Source organism: Chlamydotis macqueenii, chromosome 5 (genome assembly GCF_036417535.1).
Source record: "Chlamydotis macqueenii isolate bChlMac1 chromosome 5, bChlMac1.mat, whole genome shotgun sequence".
NCBI classification, from domain to species: Eukaryota; Metazoa; Chordata; class Aves; order Otidiformes; family Otididae; genus Chlamydotis; species Chlamydotis macqueenii.
Window position 1 is genome coordinate 13,338,935 of NC_141560.1, and position 18,802 is coordinate 13,357,736.

At 38.9% G+C, this 18,802-nt stretch overlaps 1 protein-coding gene across 6 annotated transcripts in view; it reads left to right on the forward strand.

Moving 5' to 3' along the window:
• BEGAIN (brain enriched guanylate kinase associated) overlaps positions 1-18,802 on the forward strand; it is a 160,908-nt gene that overhangs the window by 92,944 nt on the left and 49,162 nt on the right. For 5 of the 6 annotated variants that reach the window (XM_086749609.1, XM_086749608.1, XM_086749610.1 and 2 more), the window contains 2 exons: positions 6,933-7,094; positions 13,438-13,504. In XM_086749609.1, coding sequence (XP_086605735.1) covers positions 6,933-7,094; positions 13,438-13,504 — 229 coding nt within the window. Of the gene's footprint in view, positions 1-6,932; positions 7,099-8,705; positions 8,759-13,437; positions 13,505-18,802 lie in introns of all 6 variants that reach the window. The other variant, XM_086749606.1, reaches the window with a different exon arrangement.

Consider the following 18,802-nt stretch of genomic DNA (forward strand, 5'->3'; position numbering starts at 1 on the left):
GCAAACGTCCACAGAGCTCTCTGTCACCAGCTTGCTGCTCCCTGGGGTGTGAGTTACATGTTAGGAAGAGGTCCCCAGGGCTTTGCCTCTTGCCTGGCTGACTGCCTTCATCTCTGTGACAATACACTCCATTCAAAGATCAGAAACAAAACTAGGAATGTGGTTGTTTTCTCTCTGCAATGTGATGGCTAAACAAGCCATCACATTGCAGAGGTCCACAACAGCCTCACACTGTTGGGAAAGTACTTTCAGAAAAGCAAGGGAACAAAGCTGGCCCTGGGCTCACAGGTGGTCTCTTGGCCCTTCCCAGAGACCCTCTCCTGCACTTTAGACTCCTTCACAGCAAACACTCGTGCAGAACTAACTGGTTTTGACTTTTCATTAGATAAAAATCCACAGGGTGGAGGAAGAAAACATGCTTTTTGAAATTCTATTCCAGAATATATTTCTCAAATTTCCATCAGTGTTCCCAAATTCCTGCTCCTATGAAGCCCTTTTTTAGAATGTGACACATCACTGACATGAAACAGATCTGATAAACACTTTAAAAGCATTTAATGGTTCTTTTTTTGGGGCCTCAACACAATCTAAGCAAACAAGAAAGGGAATTCTATCGCCTCATCTCATACACACAGTACTGACTCAGGAAGAGGGGGAGTTATCTGATGAGATGCTGTTGTCTACGTCTGAGCTACTTGACTAGATTCCCTTTGTAATCAACGGAAATGGGTACTTCCAGATTTGCGTCACCTCATCTAAAAGTAGGCTCCTAAAATAGGTCAGATTAATCTGATCCTGATAGTGCCGGCTCATCACGACCGACTAAGGATGGGAGCCACAGCTGACCACCAGTATTGACATTTGCTTCTGGTCAGGTCAGTCTTGTCTTAACTCACTCGACCTGTATAACACTCAGCACATTTGGCAAAGCCAAGTACAAGACTCAGAGCCTCAAACTCCAGACCAAGTTAGTTCTACCTACAAGTTTCTTCTCCCAAGAAGACAGGATATTTACCCACAAAATACAATTAGTTTGACTTATGATTTCATAGCTACTTAAAACTTCTTTTTCATTACTCAGAAATGACAACATTTGGTAGGTTTTTTCAGTATATTTGACACGGGCATCTATCTTGCCCTTGTTTTGCATTCCTTTCACTGCTAATTTCCCTCCTAACACCATCAATCATATTTTGTTTTACTCACTCCTAGAACTGTGTGAAGGAATGTAATCAGTTAATTCAGGGAGAATTTCAATAGTTCAAAAAATAAGTTTGCCCTGGTTTTAAACAACACTGCAGAACTACCTACAAAGCAAAGCCTGGGGGTGGCAGACAGACATGAAAGTGCTGCAGAAGCAGTTTGACTAGCCAGGTGGAGACATGGGGTTTTCAGGACGCTCCACTGATGGGCCAGCCCCATAGATGTTGGCTCTCAGGGAGTAAGAGCTCAGGAAGCAACAGCTCAGGAAGCAACGCTCATTGTGGGCTGCCCAAGAATAATGAGCTCTAGAAATCCTGCGGCTTCCAGACAGCTGAACAGCCCAAACTTTGCACGCTAGCACTCTTCTGTCATCAGGCCATCTGCCAGGCAGATGAGCTGGCAGAAGATCAGACAGGTACAGTGAAAACCTGCTTGTTTTCTAGCACACCTTCCTCAGAATAGAGCCATTGCCACACGGCATCTTAGCTTTCCTGAATACTCCAGTGGAAATATATTCACCTGGAGCTTCTCCAGCCAGCACTACAGATGAATCCCAACCAACGGTTGCAGGCTGAGACAGGCACACGTTGTCCATCTCTATTCTGCTTGTTGACCTGTGCACCCTTCCCTGGAGCTGAAGCTGTGCAGAGTGTACCGGTGCTCAGCTTAACATACAGGCTGGTGGGAAAATCCAGAAAAAAAACCAACATCTTGACCACTCACCACCCTTTGTGGACAGCAGTCTATTTGAAAGGGAGAGGTGACACCAGGAATACAAACATGTCTTTGCTTCAACTCTTGTGCAAGCTGGGATGGCAAAATTTTTATGCCAGGAAAGTAGCAGGAGTATTTGGTACGTAAGTATTTGAACTTGCCTGAACAACCTTCTCATCCTTCTCCTGTAAAATAGACTTCTTTTCATTAAATGCAGAGTCCGAGTAGTGCTCATTCCCACCTGAAAATATCTCACCTGAACGGCTTCTGAATTGTTGCTGAGGATCAGCTCCAGCACAGGATTCAACAGTGAGGCTCCGTGTCTCTCTGTATGAGCACTGCCCGAGGGAAGAGGGCTTCAAATTCTCCAGCAAGGAGCAACTCCAGAATTCAAACCTGTCAATTACTGGCAGCATTACAATATTTGTGGGCACAAATGTCTATGCCAATATATCTTTTCATATCTGTTCTGTATTTTCAATGAGTATAAACAGAGCTAATTGATGAATACAATACTTTGGAAAGTCTGAAGACCTATTTTTAACAACTTTTAAAGTAACTTCCCTTGAGAGATTTTCTTTCACCAGTCTAAATATTTAATATTGTACTTACTGTCCTTGTTTTTAAAGAAATACTTTAATGAAGCAAAATGGGTAATGACTTGCAAACCACTGGTTGTCTCAGGAGCAGGACTTTGGAGATCATTAGTAGAAATAGAGAACTACTTATGCAAAGGGTTCTACTCTACGGGATTTGGATCCCATCCTGTATTTCCTCCCAGCTGTCAGAGGTTCAGGAAATCCATGGAGTATAGGATTGGTATTTTCTGACACATAACAGTACCAGATTTCCCGAGGCTATTTTTACCTTTTTTTCCTGGCTGTACTTTTTCCATTGAATTATTTTCTGAGTTTTTAACTGAACAATGAATATATGTATATATAAACATGTATTTGCTGAATATATATATATTCTTTATTATATACATCATAAAGAACCATGAGGGCTGACTAGTGACAGAAGATAAATTATGAAACAAAATATATTGATGTACCAACATTAAAAGATCTGTGCAGTGAACTTTTGTGATTAACTGGTATATGACAAACAGAAGGAAAATGCAGCTGGTTTGTGGAGTTGGTTGTTTTGGAGAAAAGGGAAAATGCTAAATGCTTGACTTCATGTCTCCATATTTTGACTTTTTTTTTTCGCCCTCTTTTCAACCCTGTCTAAACCACCACTACCAAATTTGCAGGGGTACATAACAAAATTAAGCATTCCTTATGAAAAGCACAGACTTCTAGAACAAGAAAGTATGTAACGCGGCATAAGGAAAGAGAATTTAGACATGGCATTACTTCATACCACTGGAAGCTAACCATGAAAGGAAGGTTTTCAGAGGAAGAATATCTGCTTCGTAAGAAATGCCAAATAATAAAAAGCTTATCGAATAAATTAGATTTGTAGAAAACAAAAGTTGAGCCTCTCATCCTGCTATTAGAGATACTAAATTTGACACATTGTATGTTCTTCTTCTTTCTGTTGTTTCTGTCACTTGCCTTACCTTTCCCTCTTAAATGTTTGTTTATATATAACTGTAAGCAAGAGAAAACAACAGACCTTACCTTAAATGAGCAATGTATCTAGATAAGACTCAGGTCATGCAGAAATTGAAACTCTCCTGGGAATCCTGGGAAATCTGCTCTCAGTGTCACAGGTATTATTACCCATTCAATGCTTTCACTCCCAGATTCAGGAAAATTTCCCTATTTGTGCCAACTATAAGCATAAGTTTCATTGTCTCATTGCTTAAAGTTAGGTATCTTTTCAGAACTTGCTTATTAAAGCAGACAGTTAAGTGCCTCCCCAGTTGGGGTCTTTTCTTTCTTTTTCTTTTCCACAAAAGTTTCCTGCCATTCAGCATGTTCTTGTCAGAACATGATTTCTGTGTTTCTAAAATGTTTACATTTCTGTCTAATAACTTGTATTTTAACAATGATTCACTGTTATGTACCTACTGCTACATCTTAAATAATCCCATCATAAAACTGGTGTTATTCTTGCTGTCTAATAAGTCCTTTTGAACACAACCAGCCAGTTTTGTGTGTTACCAGATTAATCAACGTACACACTAAGCGGGAGTTCTGCTAGATTTAGGAGGGTTTCAGGATCTTTCAGCTCAAATGGCAATGAGTAGAGCTTTTTCAGAATTATGGTTTGCTGAATGAGAGTAACTTTGATCTTTGAAGTTGCCTAACTTATTCCTCAACCAGCTGAGCTTTCCTATGCAAAGCAGTGTGTGAAAGAGTGCATCTATGTAGACTGTTTCAGTAAAGCTCATTAGAATAGGCTTGATTTAAATGAAAATAATAATCCCATTCTGAAAGCAAAGAATTCAAGAATACAAACATTTCAAACTGAACTTTAAGGGGAAAAAAAGGGTGAGCTTCAAGTTAAGTTTATCCTTCAAAATTTTCCTGAACTAGGGCCCTAGCACAAACTTCAGGCTGCTAAAACCTGCAAAGCCACCCAGTCCGGAATCCCAAAGCACATTTTGGCAGCTCAGACCAGCACTGCCTTCCACGTAGGATCAAGATTTACCCAGAACTCACATTTTGAACCCCAAATTTCCCCACATAGACCAGTCTAGGCACACAGGCATATGCAGAAGCAACTTAATTTGAGGAGTCAAGTGTTTTGCTCCTGCCTAATGTTCACACAACTGACACCCAGAGCAAGAAGGTACCTACATGAAGAAGAAGAAGGCAAAGTTACTGGAGGCCATTCACTTTCCTCTTTTTCCTCTTCTGTTAAGAAGTCTCTAGCTATTACTGACTTAAACATCCCTGGCATTCCCATTACAGTTGTACCTCTACAGCCCTTCTTCCTCCCAGAGGTCAAACTCTGCCTGTGACAAAAACTCCCCAGTGCAGCAGGGTGTTGTAACCTCCCCTGATCTGGCTTAACTTATATTAACTGCACTTGCCCAGCATGGAGCAGCAGCGTGGATGTTTTTGTCCAAAACCATAGCTGGAGGACCTACTGTCTACTTTTTGTACAAATCCTAATGGTTAATTTTTTAGAGCAGCAGAAGACATGAGATCAAATTTCTTTTCACTCTAAACAGTTTTGTCACTGTAACTCCCACTTCACAGAAGAAAATCCAAGCTGCCAGGCCACAGGAAGGAAAACTGACCACTCTTCTTTCCCAAGATGAGCAGATGAGTAGCAAGAACAACAGGCCAGAAGCAGAGCAAGTGAAAGGTGGTATGATGTGGTAACATCATGAATGAGGACATGCAGAATGAGTAACATGGGTCCAGATTCTTATTTCCCTAGATAATTTAGGGGTTTTATTCACCAAGTGAAATACAAAAACTGAATGATTGCATTAACTGGAGCTGCATTAAATGTCTTAATTAGAATATATTATTTTAAGAGATTGTAACTACAACTGGTAATCTAAGTATAACTGTAACCACGCAATATGTGTAATTGAAATAGAGCACTGTGTTGGCAAAACATTAGACTGTTTCCTAGATCTAAACTGTGTGGATCAAGTAAGCAGCAATTGTAAAGCTTTTGCATTAACTTACTGAAGCTCCTATCGCAGCTGATAGAGAAGGCAGTCTCACTGAAGCCAGCTCAGACAAGTGTTTCTTGAAGAATGGCATGTTGTTCCGAACTTTCTTGTCTAATTAAAGACCCAAAACATTATTCTACTGATGGCTGTAGTCACTTGACATCAAAGGGAATCAAGATTTGCCATTCTTTTATGAAGAATTATTTTTATCATATGATTAAAAACAAGCAAGGCAATTCACAATGCATCACGTGGTAGCACTTTTGTCTCTAGGTGATGGCAGGTTCCGGTTTTGTAGTGCGTCAGAGGTCCTGCCTGAAGCCAAGAGGTTATCTCAGTACTGCGGTTGCAGTATCTGAACCGAGTTACAGGTATTTCCAGGCATACCAGCTCTGTGTGGAACCCCATCCTGCTGTGCAACTGGCAAACATGCTAGGAGACTGAGGAGCTTACAAACTAAATAGACAAGGATAAAAGATCTCCATTGTGCGGATAAGAATTGAGGCAAGAGCAGGCTGGCTCACCTGAAGTCACACCATCAAGATTCATTTAAGCAGGGGAAGGATCCCTAGGTTCATTGCTGCAAATCCAGAGAGACTATGTGGGTGCAGATGGCACTTTGACCTTCATGATAAAAATTTTGCTTGGATTTCCTGGCTTTATGCTATTTTATGTAATCTCTGAAGTAAAGAGAAAACAACAGAGTGAAAACCTTCTCTCCAAATTCTGTGTCTAGTGCTTTGTTTTGTCAAAGAGTGTAACTGAAGCCAGCTTACAAGCAGGGCATAACTTCCTTATTAGTGAAAGAACTGTGAAAAATTAGGGGTCACATCTGAGTCTGGGAAGTCTTTGCTCCCAAATAAGTGGGGAAATGGGGAAAGAGCCATAACTTTAAAAATACTGTAATATTAATTGATTACCATTCTCCAGATGAAATGCTGAATGGTAACACCCCTAGGAGCTCTATGGCCAGGGATTGGGGTGGAAATTGAATCAAATAAGACCAAGTTTTCTTTCTCCACAAAACACATTATAACTCAGAATATTTGCAAGGGGATATGTTTGCACAGTTTATTCAGAGTTGCCGCTCTGCTGATATCTGCTACTTCAGTCATGGTATGTTAAGATAACTCAATAAAAGGTCCTGTGTGAAACCAATCTCCTAACTCTATTTTGTATTTTAATGAGGATTATTTCACAAAATATTCCGTTATGGCTAATAAGATATTAGCAACGAATGCACTAGAAAGGACAGATGGGAAAATAGTCAACTGTCTAAATCAGAAGATTTTTGAAGTGCAGTAAACAAATTATGAAGCACACTTCTCTGGCTTAATGCCAACCTATACGGTAGGGAATCGGTCAAAGAGTGGATCATGAAAAGCTTTTCAGGAGCAGCTAAATTCTACAGCTGTGGTCTTTGTTTTTCTAGTACTTTGCAAGAACAGAAGGGGGAATTACGAAAGCGTCTATCGTACACTACCCATAAGCTGGAAATGCTTGAAACGGAATTTGATTCTACACGTCAGTATCTTGAAATAGAATTGAGACGTGCTCAGGAGGAACTTGAAAAAGTAACTGAAAAACTGAGAAGGTTAGTAACTAACTTTTTGAAATAAACAAAGTTATAAGGAATTTACAAGTGGTGGTGTTAAAGACATACCTAATTAAAAATAAAAGCATATTGTCTCAAACATACATAATTTCTTATTTATTGATTACACATGGTGTTTTCACATTAAATAGATATTTTTCACATACCTGAATATATATTACATACCACATGAAGTTATTTACATGTGATACATAAGAAGTCTCTATTAAAAGTAAATATGCAAATAGAAATATATGTATATAGGCATGTATGACATTTTTTATGTGTAAACATACATCTGGGTTAGTGTCACACATGCAAAGGTTATAAGCACAATACATATATATACTTCTGCCGTATATGTACAGATAAATGCTTTTTAATAAATTTGCATATTTTCTGTTGTTACTCTCCATTGCACTGATACAAGAGAATAGAAATTGGCCCTCCATCACTCAAAGCCAAGACTATTCAATTCAAATAATATTATGACATTTCACAATATGCTATAGCAAATCATTCATTCACATTTTAGTCCCAAGTAGAATGGAATGATAAAGAAAACCTATTATTTAAAACTGTTGAAGCTGTGGTACACTGCTATTGCAAATCAGAGGCTTAGTTAATGTTAATGGCAAATTATAATAAGCATGCACTCCTGACATTCCTGGCACTGATTAAAATGGTCCGTAATCTAGTTTTAAATTTATCAGCGATTCTTAATATCCATTTTTTCATTTGTTTGCAAAACTTCTGAACCTACAATTCTCCATTTAGGCAGGAATGTATTTGCATTTCTTGTGAGAATTTTCCTAAACTCATGTGGATAATTGAACTGTTTGATTTGATTCATTGGATGACTCAAAACAAAATTAAGAATGAATAATTCCAGGGCTATACCCAAAGAAAGATTTTTCATTCCTTGCAGAAGGCAAAAACCAAACCAAACCAAAGCCAGAAACCACCAACAAACTGAGTCAATCAAACCATTTTATGTAAATTTTACACAGAATGAAGCTGTAAGATCTCAAATTAGGAAACGTTCTAATGTCTTATAATTTAAATACTTCCCTAACTGGGAAGGTTTCTTAAAACAAGGTTAAAATAAGCAAATATCGTGATGATCTTGAGTTCTACATACATCTACCAAGAGCAGGCTAGAGGTTCTCCGTGTCATTTTCTTGCCAACAATATTTTTCCTATCGCTTTACTTAGAGCAGAGCTATTGAATATAACTTCACTTTTGATATAATTTTGTTCCAATATATTTCAGTTTTCAGGACAGGGAACACTGGTACTCTTTTCTCCCGAAAAATTATTTCATGCACCACTGCCATAAATCTTGCATCGTATTTAGCAGAGGAGCTGACCATTCCACTTCTATTAAAACAAAGGGGCTTCCTAGTCATTTGGAAGCCTGTTATCAACTTTATTGGGCACTGGTGAGTTAAGCACCCTTCAAAACTCAGGCCAGAAAGTCTTTTTTTGCTCATGGCAAAGTCTAACACTCTTACCAAACATCAGATTAGTAGAACTGACTTTCCAATATTCTAATGGAACATTGTACCATATTATGTAGAAAACTTATATTAAAAATTATGTTTCAGGTAGGTGATTACTCCCCTGAAGACATATCATATTGGAAGCCCAAAATGTTTTACAAGGTGAGCTTTAAAAATGTTTCTATTGAGAATAGTGAGGTGTACCACAAGTTAAACAACTAGATTTCTCAACCTGGAGAAGGATAATGTCTGAAACAAAACTGCCATCCAAAAGTGTGTCAGCAACAAGTCACAGAGGGAAATCAATGTGGGAAAAACAAGGACCTAGAATTAGTTTCAATCATGTGTCTGTTGCTTTATTCACTGAACAGGGAGAGAAATTCAACTCCCTCTAATGAATAAGCCCCATGCAACAAGAATCCACTTGCATACTAGAGATCATTTCTGTTATTAAAGTTCCATTACTGTCAAGCGCAGAATTTTTCTGAGAGTCTGAACTGAGATCCTTTCCTACTGCTTTCTGAAATCTTTTATTGTTTTAATTTATCCAGAATCACTTGTATTGCTGCTAAGCCTCCCCTCTCTTACCCAAGCAGGGAGGCCATTTATGCAGCTCCATGGTCAGGTTTTTGACATCTCCACAAACATTTTTGATGGCCTTTTCTTTTGTCCTAGTGGGAGCAAAAGCAGGGCAGTGTTGAGTAGCTTTGTAAATAGTAACTGTAAAGCATAGGTCCAGCTTTGAAAAGTGACTGAAAAGAGATTGGGGATTTCATATATCTCACAGTGACATCTGACATCTGACATGATTGGCGTGGCTTTTTAAAGTTAAAATTCCAATACCAATCTTGGAACCAAAATTGGACTCCAAATTTCACATTGAGTTTCCTCTTTGAGACCCTCCTCTGGGTAAAAACTTTGCAAGGTCCCCATCCTAGCTTTTACGAGAGAGTAGAGTTATTTTAAGAGACAACAAATAAACCCATCCAGGCATATATTTAGCACGGAAATTATCCCCCCACACACAATTGTTTCACCAAAACCAAGACATTTCACAAACTGAAGGGGTGTTCTGAACAGAATTCCTGTAGCTTACTTTGCTTTGGAACAAATAGGGGAAATACTCTTGTTTTCATAAGGAAGTCAGTATAACTTGTGATAACAGAGAGGGAAAAGGTTTTTTGGACAAGAAGTTACTATTTTAACAGTCACTCTTCAAAGCTAGACTGCACTCTGTGTGAAATTCTTTTCTTTAGAGAAAGTCAGCTGAAGCCTATGTTTTCCTTGAGCTATATTTCATGGCCTTAAAAGGGCTCGAGATGGAGTGGAAGTAGAGAAACAGGCTTTTGCAGACTTCCTCTTTAGTGATGATCTGCAGTCTTAGAGAGGAACATGTTGTCTGCAGGGTTAGAGCACAGATATGTAATGTTCAGTTTGGTCTGAATACTTTTCATCTGTCCCTAATTTAGTCAAGAATCTAAACATGCATTTAATGCATCCTGCATGCACATGGATATCACCTACTAATATGAACAGCACAAAAAGCTATTAAAAATGATAATAAGTTATCGATTCACATGAGTTTATTCTTATAGCAGTTTCACATGGTAGTGAAGCTGACCTACTCTTTACCTTGTTTACAAAAAGCAAGATTTACAAAGTTAAAATATTTCAAACTTCACAACATTCAGGCTATCTAGCGGTATTTTTTCTGAAAACAGGGATAAATTACCATTTGCTTTTCTGATCATTTTCAAATTTGAATAATTTTCCCTGCTCCTCCTTTATTTTACAGTGTTTTCCAAAGATTGATTTGATCATTCTGTTCCTCTTTTATCTCTTTAACGCTTTCTTCCATATATTTCTGAGTTCATTTCTCTCCTTGCCACCCACAGTTGCTGACACTTCTTTTGGCACAGTGGATTTCCAATTCGGGTTTTGTGCATATATGTGCATGTGTACGTGCTTGTGTATGTGTGCACATCTTTGTGCTTATTTTGACTACCTTTGCATAATGTTCTCAATAGAAACACTTTTTGAAGCTCAGCTTCCTACTTACTGTGGATTTTTTGTTTATATTGGATTTGATTTTACTGGGAGGTGGTCCGTTTTTTCAGAGCAAAATGAATGTTTTAGAGAACTAGGGTTTGTGGGCTACATTCTCCTAAATAAAAATCACAGAAAAATTTGAACAGCAAAGACAAAAGAAGCTACAAGCAGACAGGCAGATTGCAATAAGCTCTTGCAAAAACCCTCTACCACCTATGTCATGGAAGTGTTGCCATCCAAGAGCAAATATATTTATGGTATCCAACCTTCCAGTCATCCATATCAAGAGAAAAAGTTGCAATACAAGCTGAGAAACAAACCCAATGATGCATTGCCACCATCATAAGCCAGATATCCAGGTAGCGATTACTGCTGGTTTTATTCATTATCTTGAAGTTATGGAAAGGGAACCTTCAGAGTCTCCCTTGGACTCTGCATATAGGTCTACACTGCAGAACTGATCATGGTACAGAGATGCCTAAGCTAGAAAAGCCCCAAACCATTAACTTTTTTCCCCTTTTGGGAATTTATGCTGATGCTTTTGAGTCCATGCAAACATTTAGGAGATTGCAGATGCTAGAAGTTTACATTGGTTTTACATCACCTCTAGCTGAGCAACAAGCTGCCTGAATGCAAAGCATATTTAACCTGTTCTATTTTGATTTACTAGAGAAAAACTGTAGACCATGACAGAGAAGATACTGGGACTCTTCGGGTATCAGTCAGGAGGCTCTATCTTATATTTCTAAATCCTTTCTCTGGACCACAGCATGCAGCCTTACCAGCAAAATATAACTATGTTAGTTCTGAGTAGCTGTTTGCAGGCAAAACCAATTTAAGCCTCCTCGATTCCACTGGTTTACGAAGATCATCTCTGCCTTCTCCTTTGCCATGAAAAGCTGGGTACAGGGTACCCTAAGATTTCTATTCATTCTGTTGACTCTGGCTAAATAGCTGGGAAAATCTCAAGTATGCCTAGAACTGCACAAATAAATGTCTATACAGAAACTTAGTGATGAATGCTGCATCTAACAAGAGCGTGGACAATGCAGAGATCCGTAAACTTCAGTCAATCCTTTAAGTCACCTGGACATTTACACAACGGCACTGTGAGAACCGGTGAGTAATGACCAAGCCGTAGGTTAGTACAAGTCTCACAAATTTTCAGCCCATTTGTGTCACCACCTTAGCAAATGCCCTTCACCACAGATCCTCCTTACAGAGGGGAAATCTCCTCTGTTCAGCAGCTCTGTAAAACATACACAACACTGAAATTTCACCCCAGGCTTGCAATGCTCATTTGAAATGGCTGCCTTGAGTCTGGGCTGACCCTCGGTACCCTGGGGAATTTCGCCCATGAGGATGTCATTATTTATGCCCACAGAGCAGCTGTCCTCAGCACAGACCTCTCCTCCCAAGTTTGTGCAGCAGATGTTATGGTATTACTGGGAGCCCCAATGGGAGCTCTCTGTGCCTCATGAGGGGCACCGCGAGCCACTGGCCTGCCCTGAACAGAGAATTTTGATCATTTAACTGGAAGGAAAATCTCCATGGTAACAGAAACAGAGAGACACTTGACTCTGAGGAAGAGGTAGGCTGGACCCCTCGATTCACAGCCATGACATGGTTCTAATGCAGGGCTTAGTTCTGATTTCAACAACCACTCCTAACCACACAAAAAGACAAAGAGACCTCTTTAATCCCAGTCCCTTCCTGACCATCATGGAAACTACACCCAGATCCAGGCTTCTCAGAGGAAGTGGTTTTCTGCTTGAATGAATGTGTGTTACATCTGAGTTCACTCTTACAGTGAACGTACTTGCATACTACCTAAAATCAACTCGCCACTGAAAGTACTTCAACCTATTGACCTAAGATTCCCAGTACAAAAATATAGATGCATTCAGATAAACTTTTTGCAGGTGGACTTCTAAGATTTGCTTTACATTTTTCATACATCCTGTTGAGGTCATATATACAAAAAAAGAACAAGGAGCTACCCTCCTTACCTTCTGTGAGGAGAAAGATACAGCTACTGCCAAAATAGCTATGGTTTTCCCACTGCGCAGCTTGTTCATTACAATACCAAGGTCACTATCTAAGCAACTAAATGATGTGCAGACAGAAACCTTTCTTTGGTGTATCGCTCTGGAATAAGCAGGGAAGTCTTATTTTGTGAGTCCATTCAATCCCTCAGTGCTGATAAAAATGCATAGCCACCTTTTCCAGGCTAAGCTATCTAAATGTATTTCCTGAAGAAAGGGGATATGCTCTAGCTTTTGAGAACAGACAATTCCTTGAACTTCTGTCAAAAAAGAAGTATTCTCTTCTAAGTTATATGGTGATGTCCACATGTTGCCTTTGCTAAAGCCACTAGGTTTCTGCTTCAATTCTTATTAAGAGAGCTCCATAAATATTTTTCTGTACTTTCTAAGCATACAGCTCAGGCTTCCTCTCTGACATATTATTCCTGAGCCTGATTTAAACCAATCTCTTTGTGCAAGTTCCCATGCTGCGATGTATGTATTTCTACACATGTGCAGAAAGGCAAACGTATTTTCACTTCCTGATGGCATTTGCTGCTAAATATAGTAAGCAAACATGACAAAGAAGTTTTGCTTAGGAAGCAGGTGGTAATTACATTTCAAAGGCAAGCACTGACTGGCAACAGGAGTGAAAGAAAATAGATTTTAAGCAGTGCAAGCCAAGGTTTTGTACTGATGTGAAAATTACAGGTAAAAAACAATATGAAAAACAATGCTTTCAATTACATGATATCATCTTTGTTTTAGGATACAAAACAATTACCTAGCCTTACAAAGAATTAATCAGGATCTGGAGGATAAACTTTACAGAATGGTAAGTTATCATAAGTGAACTTTTTTTTTCAATATTAAATGTGTTTTTATCATTCTTAAGTCATAGGACAAATGTCTACATAGCTATCACAAAGAAGCTCTCATGCTCCAAATGCAGTAGGCTTAAAAAAGGTACATGACTTTATCAGTATCATGATCTACAGCTCAAACTGTGTACGACGGCACAGCTTCATCAATTTAAATTGAGATTGTGTTGGCTGATGATCTGGCTGAGTAAATTGTACCTTAAAATAATTCTGGTTAATTTAGTTAATAACTTCATGGGTTTCAAATATTTATGTTTTCATTAAGTAACAAATTTAAATAAGGTAATCCAAGGTTTTCTCATGCTTCTTAGATATTTCACTCAGCTTGTATTAAGGGATTGAATAGAGCTTGGATGGTCTGACTTTTATATGCCGTCATAACTATCAATCTTAGTGTATTAATTTCCGATCTGCATGTGTCTGCAGCCACAATGTCAATGTCCCTGTCACAAGCCAATTAGTAGCTGAGTGAAGAAATCACTACACCATTCACCGGGTCCACATCTAGGACTAATATTGCAAGGCATAGCACCACTCATTCAAAAGAGTTTGGAGACATTAAAAAGAAATGGCAACACCTCTAGTGCCCTGGCTCATTGCTAGTGCTGCTGGGACATCATGCTCCCTGATAGGAAAAAAAATTTACAGAGAAATGTGAGGGTAATGTTTAAAGAGGAAAGAAAGACTGTTTTGAACTTCCAAAGATCTCATAGCTGGCATGGTCCTAGCACGTGCAGTGCACACATATAAGCACAGGGTTTATAGGTCCAGGCAGAGTCCTGACATACAGCTATAAAGATGCTAGGATAGGATAAGCCCACATTTTACACAAGTCTCATATATAACATTTGCATGGGTAGGCAGCTTGGAGTGAGGGGAACAGATCAGTGTGCTTTGAGAGTAAATAGAGACTATGGCAATATACTGGGGAGATGCCAGCATTTACTAAGAAAGGGAAAACAAATTTTTGAAAATGTCTTTGTTCTTATCTCAGGAGTCTGTTTAAAGAGATGCCAATGAATAAAGTACTGATGCTTTTGTACATGGCTAACAGCAGGGCAAAGTTACAGCTGGGTTATAGTTGATGTTTATTCATAAATATATGTATAAACACTGTACAAGCACAAATAACATTTGATCTCATGTTACTGTTTTGGTTTTTTTTCTCCACTCTTCCTTTGTTACATTCTTTTTCCTTTTACCCAAATCACTTCGGGATTTTGTCTTTATCTGTGGCCTAATATTTATTACATATGCACTACAAAAGATAAATAAAGTCAAGTCATTCTGACCAGTAAATGAAAGAAAAAGATCAGAAACATAGAAAGAAGGACTCCAGAAAATCCATGCTTTTTTATCAGGTATTTCAGATCAAAGTAAAGAATGTTTAGACTGTTTCAGCATTCACTTCAAACCCTGAGCAATGATTTCAGAGCACAGGACAGAAAGAAGGAAGACTGGTTCCACGGAGTGCTGTACTTTTCTTTATCCCATCAATAAGACAGTCATTGAAGGTATCTTTGGAGGCTTGAAGATCAACCAGGATCTGTACACCACTCAACTCCAGACTGCTTTGCCTTCTGAAATGCTGAAACTGAAGACACAAAACAAAACCAAACAAATGTCAAATGGAAACTCTATTAAAAACAAATTCTCCCCCCAAAAGATGGGGAAAATAGTACCATATTAGATTTAGATAAGCCAAACCATTTAAATTTCAGGGCACTCCAAAAAACTTCAGAAAAAGTTGGATTAAATAACAGCTGCACTGCTTAATCAACAGCTTACGGTGGACGAGGCTGTTGGATACCTTTTTTTCCTGCTTAGAAGGAACAGCTGTGTTTTTTTTTTTTTTTGTCTAATTTAGTCAGTTTGTCATTCCAAAATCAAAAGGCTTTGATTTCTCTACCTTTATAGAAAACCAAATTTATAAACCATGGGTTTACTTTCTCCCTCTCTCACCTACCCCATCCTCTATAGACACACATACATGTGTATACACACACACACATATATACACTCAGATTCTTACACAAGTTTTGACCATTTAGTGTGTCCAAATGAAACAAGTAGGGAAAAGAAGATCCCCAGGGCAGTGGTGCCTTGCTTTCCCTGCGTGTGGATGATGTGGGATGCTCCCAGGAGACCCCCTTCTTCCTTCCCTTACAGGTGACCCACCACTCCCACTCTCCAGTGTCCGGCCCCAGCTCTCCGCTAATCTAGGACTCCACCGTGGCTTCCATCTTCTAATATGTTTGGGTATCCTGAATGTTAAAGCCTTTCATACCTGCTATTGGTATAAGGGATGTAAAAAACAATCATTAATTCATCAGCAGTCATAGAAAAGAAGCTGAAGTAGCGGTTATTTTTCTTCTAGGCTCTGCTTCCTTTTGAATGCTAATCTATAAAACATTTTAAAATGTTTGAAAGCACACTTCTGATCACAACATATGGTATCCAATTGAAACCTTTATCACATCAGAACTCACAATAAAAATATAAAATATAAACCACAGTGTCTGTGTTGGCTAAGAGCTAAAAAATGCAATCCTGAAATCAGTGGAGAGTTTGCTGTATTAAACTGGGCAAGACTAAACACATGACACTGTAGAGACACATGTAACACAGAACTAAAATTTTGCTGTCACTACTCATAAAACTCCTGTTCTTACCACAGACGGGGTCTTTAACTGGAGAAGATTTATTTGGTCTTGTAAGCACTGGTGAAGCAGAAGAATATACAGGCTGTCTTCTTAAATGATTAAGCTTTATAATTTTCTTTTCCATTAAGATAAGCAGACTCCTTAAATTTTGCACTGTGATTCTATCACAGGGTTGTTCAATTAAACAACTTCTTATAATACCTAGTTCCAGTAGTCTCTAGTAGTCTTCACTTTCCCTGGCATTGGTCTGAGTTTCCCAAGGATGCCCTACCATGGTCTTGCTGCTCATGAACAGCAGGTATAAGTAGATTATGCAAGTCATTCCAACTACATGTTAAGAAATCCTTTATATGGTCTAATCCAACTGTATCCCACATGCAATCCCCGCTGGAATTAAGCAATGTGTTTTAAAAAGCTTCTGAAGTTTTAAGGCTTTTGGTTGCTGTTGGTTGTGTAATTTTACCTTTAAAGCCATAAGACAGATTTTTAATGGTGTCTACATTTGGGAATAACAGTTAGATACTTAATAATAGCTGCCTAATGAATCTAACCACTAATGAAAATCGCACCCTCATAATCTCCTCCTCATCTGCATTTTGAATGTTCTTGAAAAAACTGATAGCAGAAATCCAGTTGCAAAGAGCTCACGAGACACCAGAAAGACCCTAAAATATGTCTTTTCTAACTAGAAAGTAACAGTTTGATAGAGTCTACTCAACGGTATAAACTCACTTCTCATGCAGTGCTTCAAGAGGCCAGAATGTAAACCTCTGCTCAGTCTAAAATGTATGCTATCTGCATCTAAGACAAAAATACACAGGCAGCATTGGAGGTGGACAAGGAAGGTGACAGCCCTCCGGTAAGGAGCAGAGCCCTCTGATGACCAGGGGAACCAGCAGATAAATCAATGCACCCACGTCGTAAACCCGTACTCCCATATACTCCTTGGTCTGCTAAGCCATCTCTCTCAAGGCTTATGCCAAACTGAAACCTCTGGTTTTTCAAAGTGCAATTCCTTAGTCTTGTTGGGTTTGGTTGCTGTTTTTAAGGAAGGAAATTGCTTGCTTCTCTCTCAGTGCCAGTTCAGGACCTTCCGTCAGCGTAGGCGATACTGGATGCTGTCAGACATCAGGGATGTGACTGGACTCCTACACTGCGGTGCAGGACATGCTGGGCACCAGCCCTACCAGGCTCCCCAGCACAGCTCCATCCAATGGGGATTTTGTTCCCACCTCTGAAAAGCCAGCATCATCCTTCTGCACACAGTGCATTATAAATTTATCATATGTCAAGCTGAAAACTATTACATCACATTAATGTCTGATTTTTCATTTATATTAAGGTAGGTTGGGAGGTGTGACTCAGCCATAAAGTTGTAAGAAATTATTATATAAACCAACAGTAAAGAGGGATTTGTGTCAAGGATGATCAAGTCCAAAAAGCTGCACTATCTGAGCACTGCACTGATTTTTATCCTGTTCCTTCCTCTGCCTGTGAGCTGGAGGAGGACTAAGAGATACAGCAAATACTTTATGCTCTATGTTATTAAGAGTTATTTATCCAGCTCTTGAATATCTGGGGCTTTACAGTCTGCTGGCCATAATATATACCCAAGCATCTCCAGCTGGGGAAATCCAAAGATGAATCAAATATAAGCCAAGCAATTTTAAGTGGTGCTCTGAGACTTTGTGTCAGGGGAATGTTATTTTAAAGGAACCAGCTCTCTGGGTGTCCAGGCCAGAAATGTAAAGAATATGGAAAGCGATGAGGAATTTGTTGAACAATTTCAGAGAGGCATTAAAAGCATTTAAATAGGAGAGCAAGCTTAGTGCTTTGGCTTTGGAATTTAAACCAGTCACTAGATTGCACCTGAGTCTCCCATGATAGCTACCAGTCACCCACTCAATATGGTTTAAATCATAAGGGAAAGAAGAAGGCAATGGAGAAAAAGCTTATTTCTGACACAAACCTAAGGAAAGCAGAAGCCCAGCCTGTTTAAGTTCCTGCATGGAGGACGATAGTTTTGACAGTAACTTTGAATAGAGTGATTTAAAGCACATATTTTTAATTTTCTTTCCTTTATGAAGAACAACTTGCTTCCCTCACTACTGTATGTCACATGAAAATCAAATAGAGATAACCTAAATACACTTTAAAATATTTGCATCCCAAAGACAAGAAAAGTTTAGAGTCAGCTCAACCTGACAGGCTCATTTGCTCACATTCAGTGAAGACAGCTGTGGATTTCAAGAGAAATTTATACTGGTTGGCTAGTTAAGATAGAAGCCAGAGAAGGTCCATGTTTTGTGAACTAAAACAACTGCAAAACATTTCTAAGGAAGGAAATGACCATAAATGCTACAGAAACAAGTAATTTATAAAAATAGCAGTTGAAAAAATACATTTCTAGGAGGCCTTTAGGTTTCATCTTCTTATGCTTACAGGCATTTTGTACTAAAGATTTCCATCTCTCACTAACTCTTCTCACACTCAGTTCCCAGGTAAAATAATATTGTCAAATAGGCAATAAGACCAGCCTTTTACACTCACAGACATTAACACACAGGCTCAGACTGAGTAGATTAATTG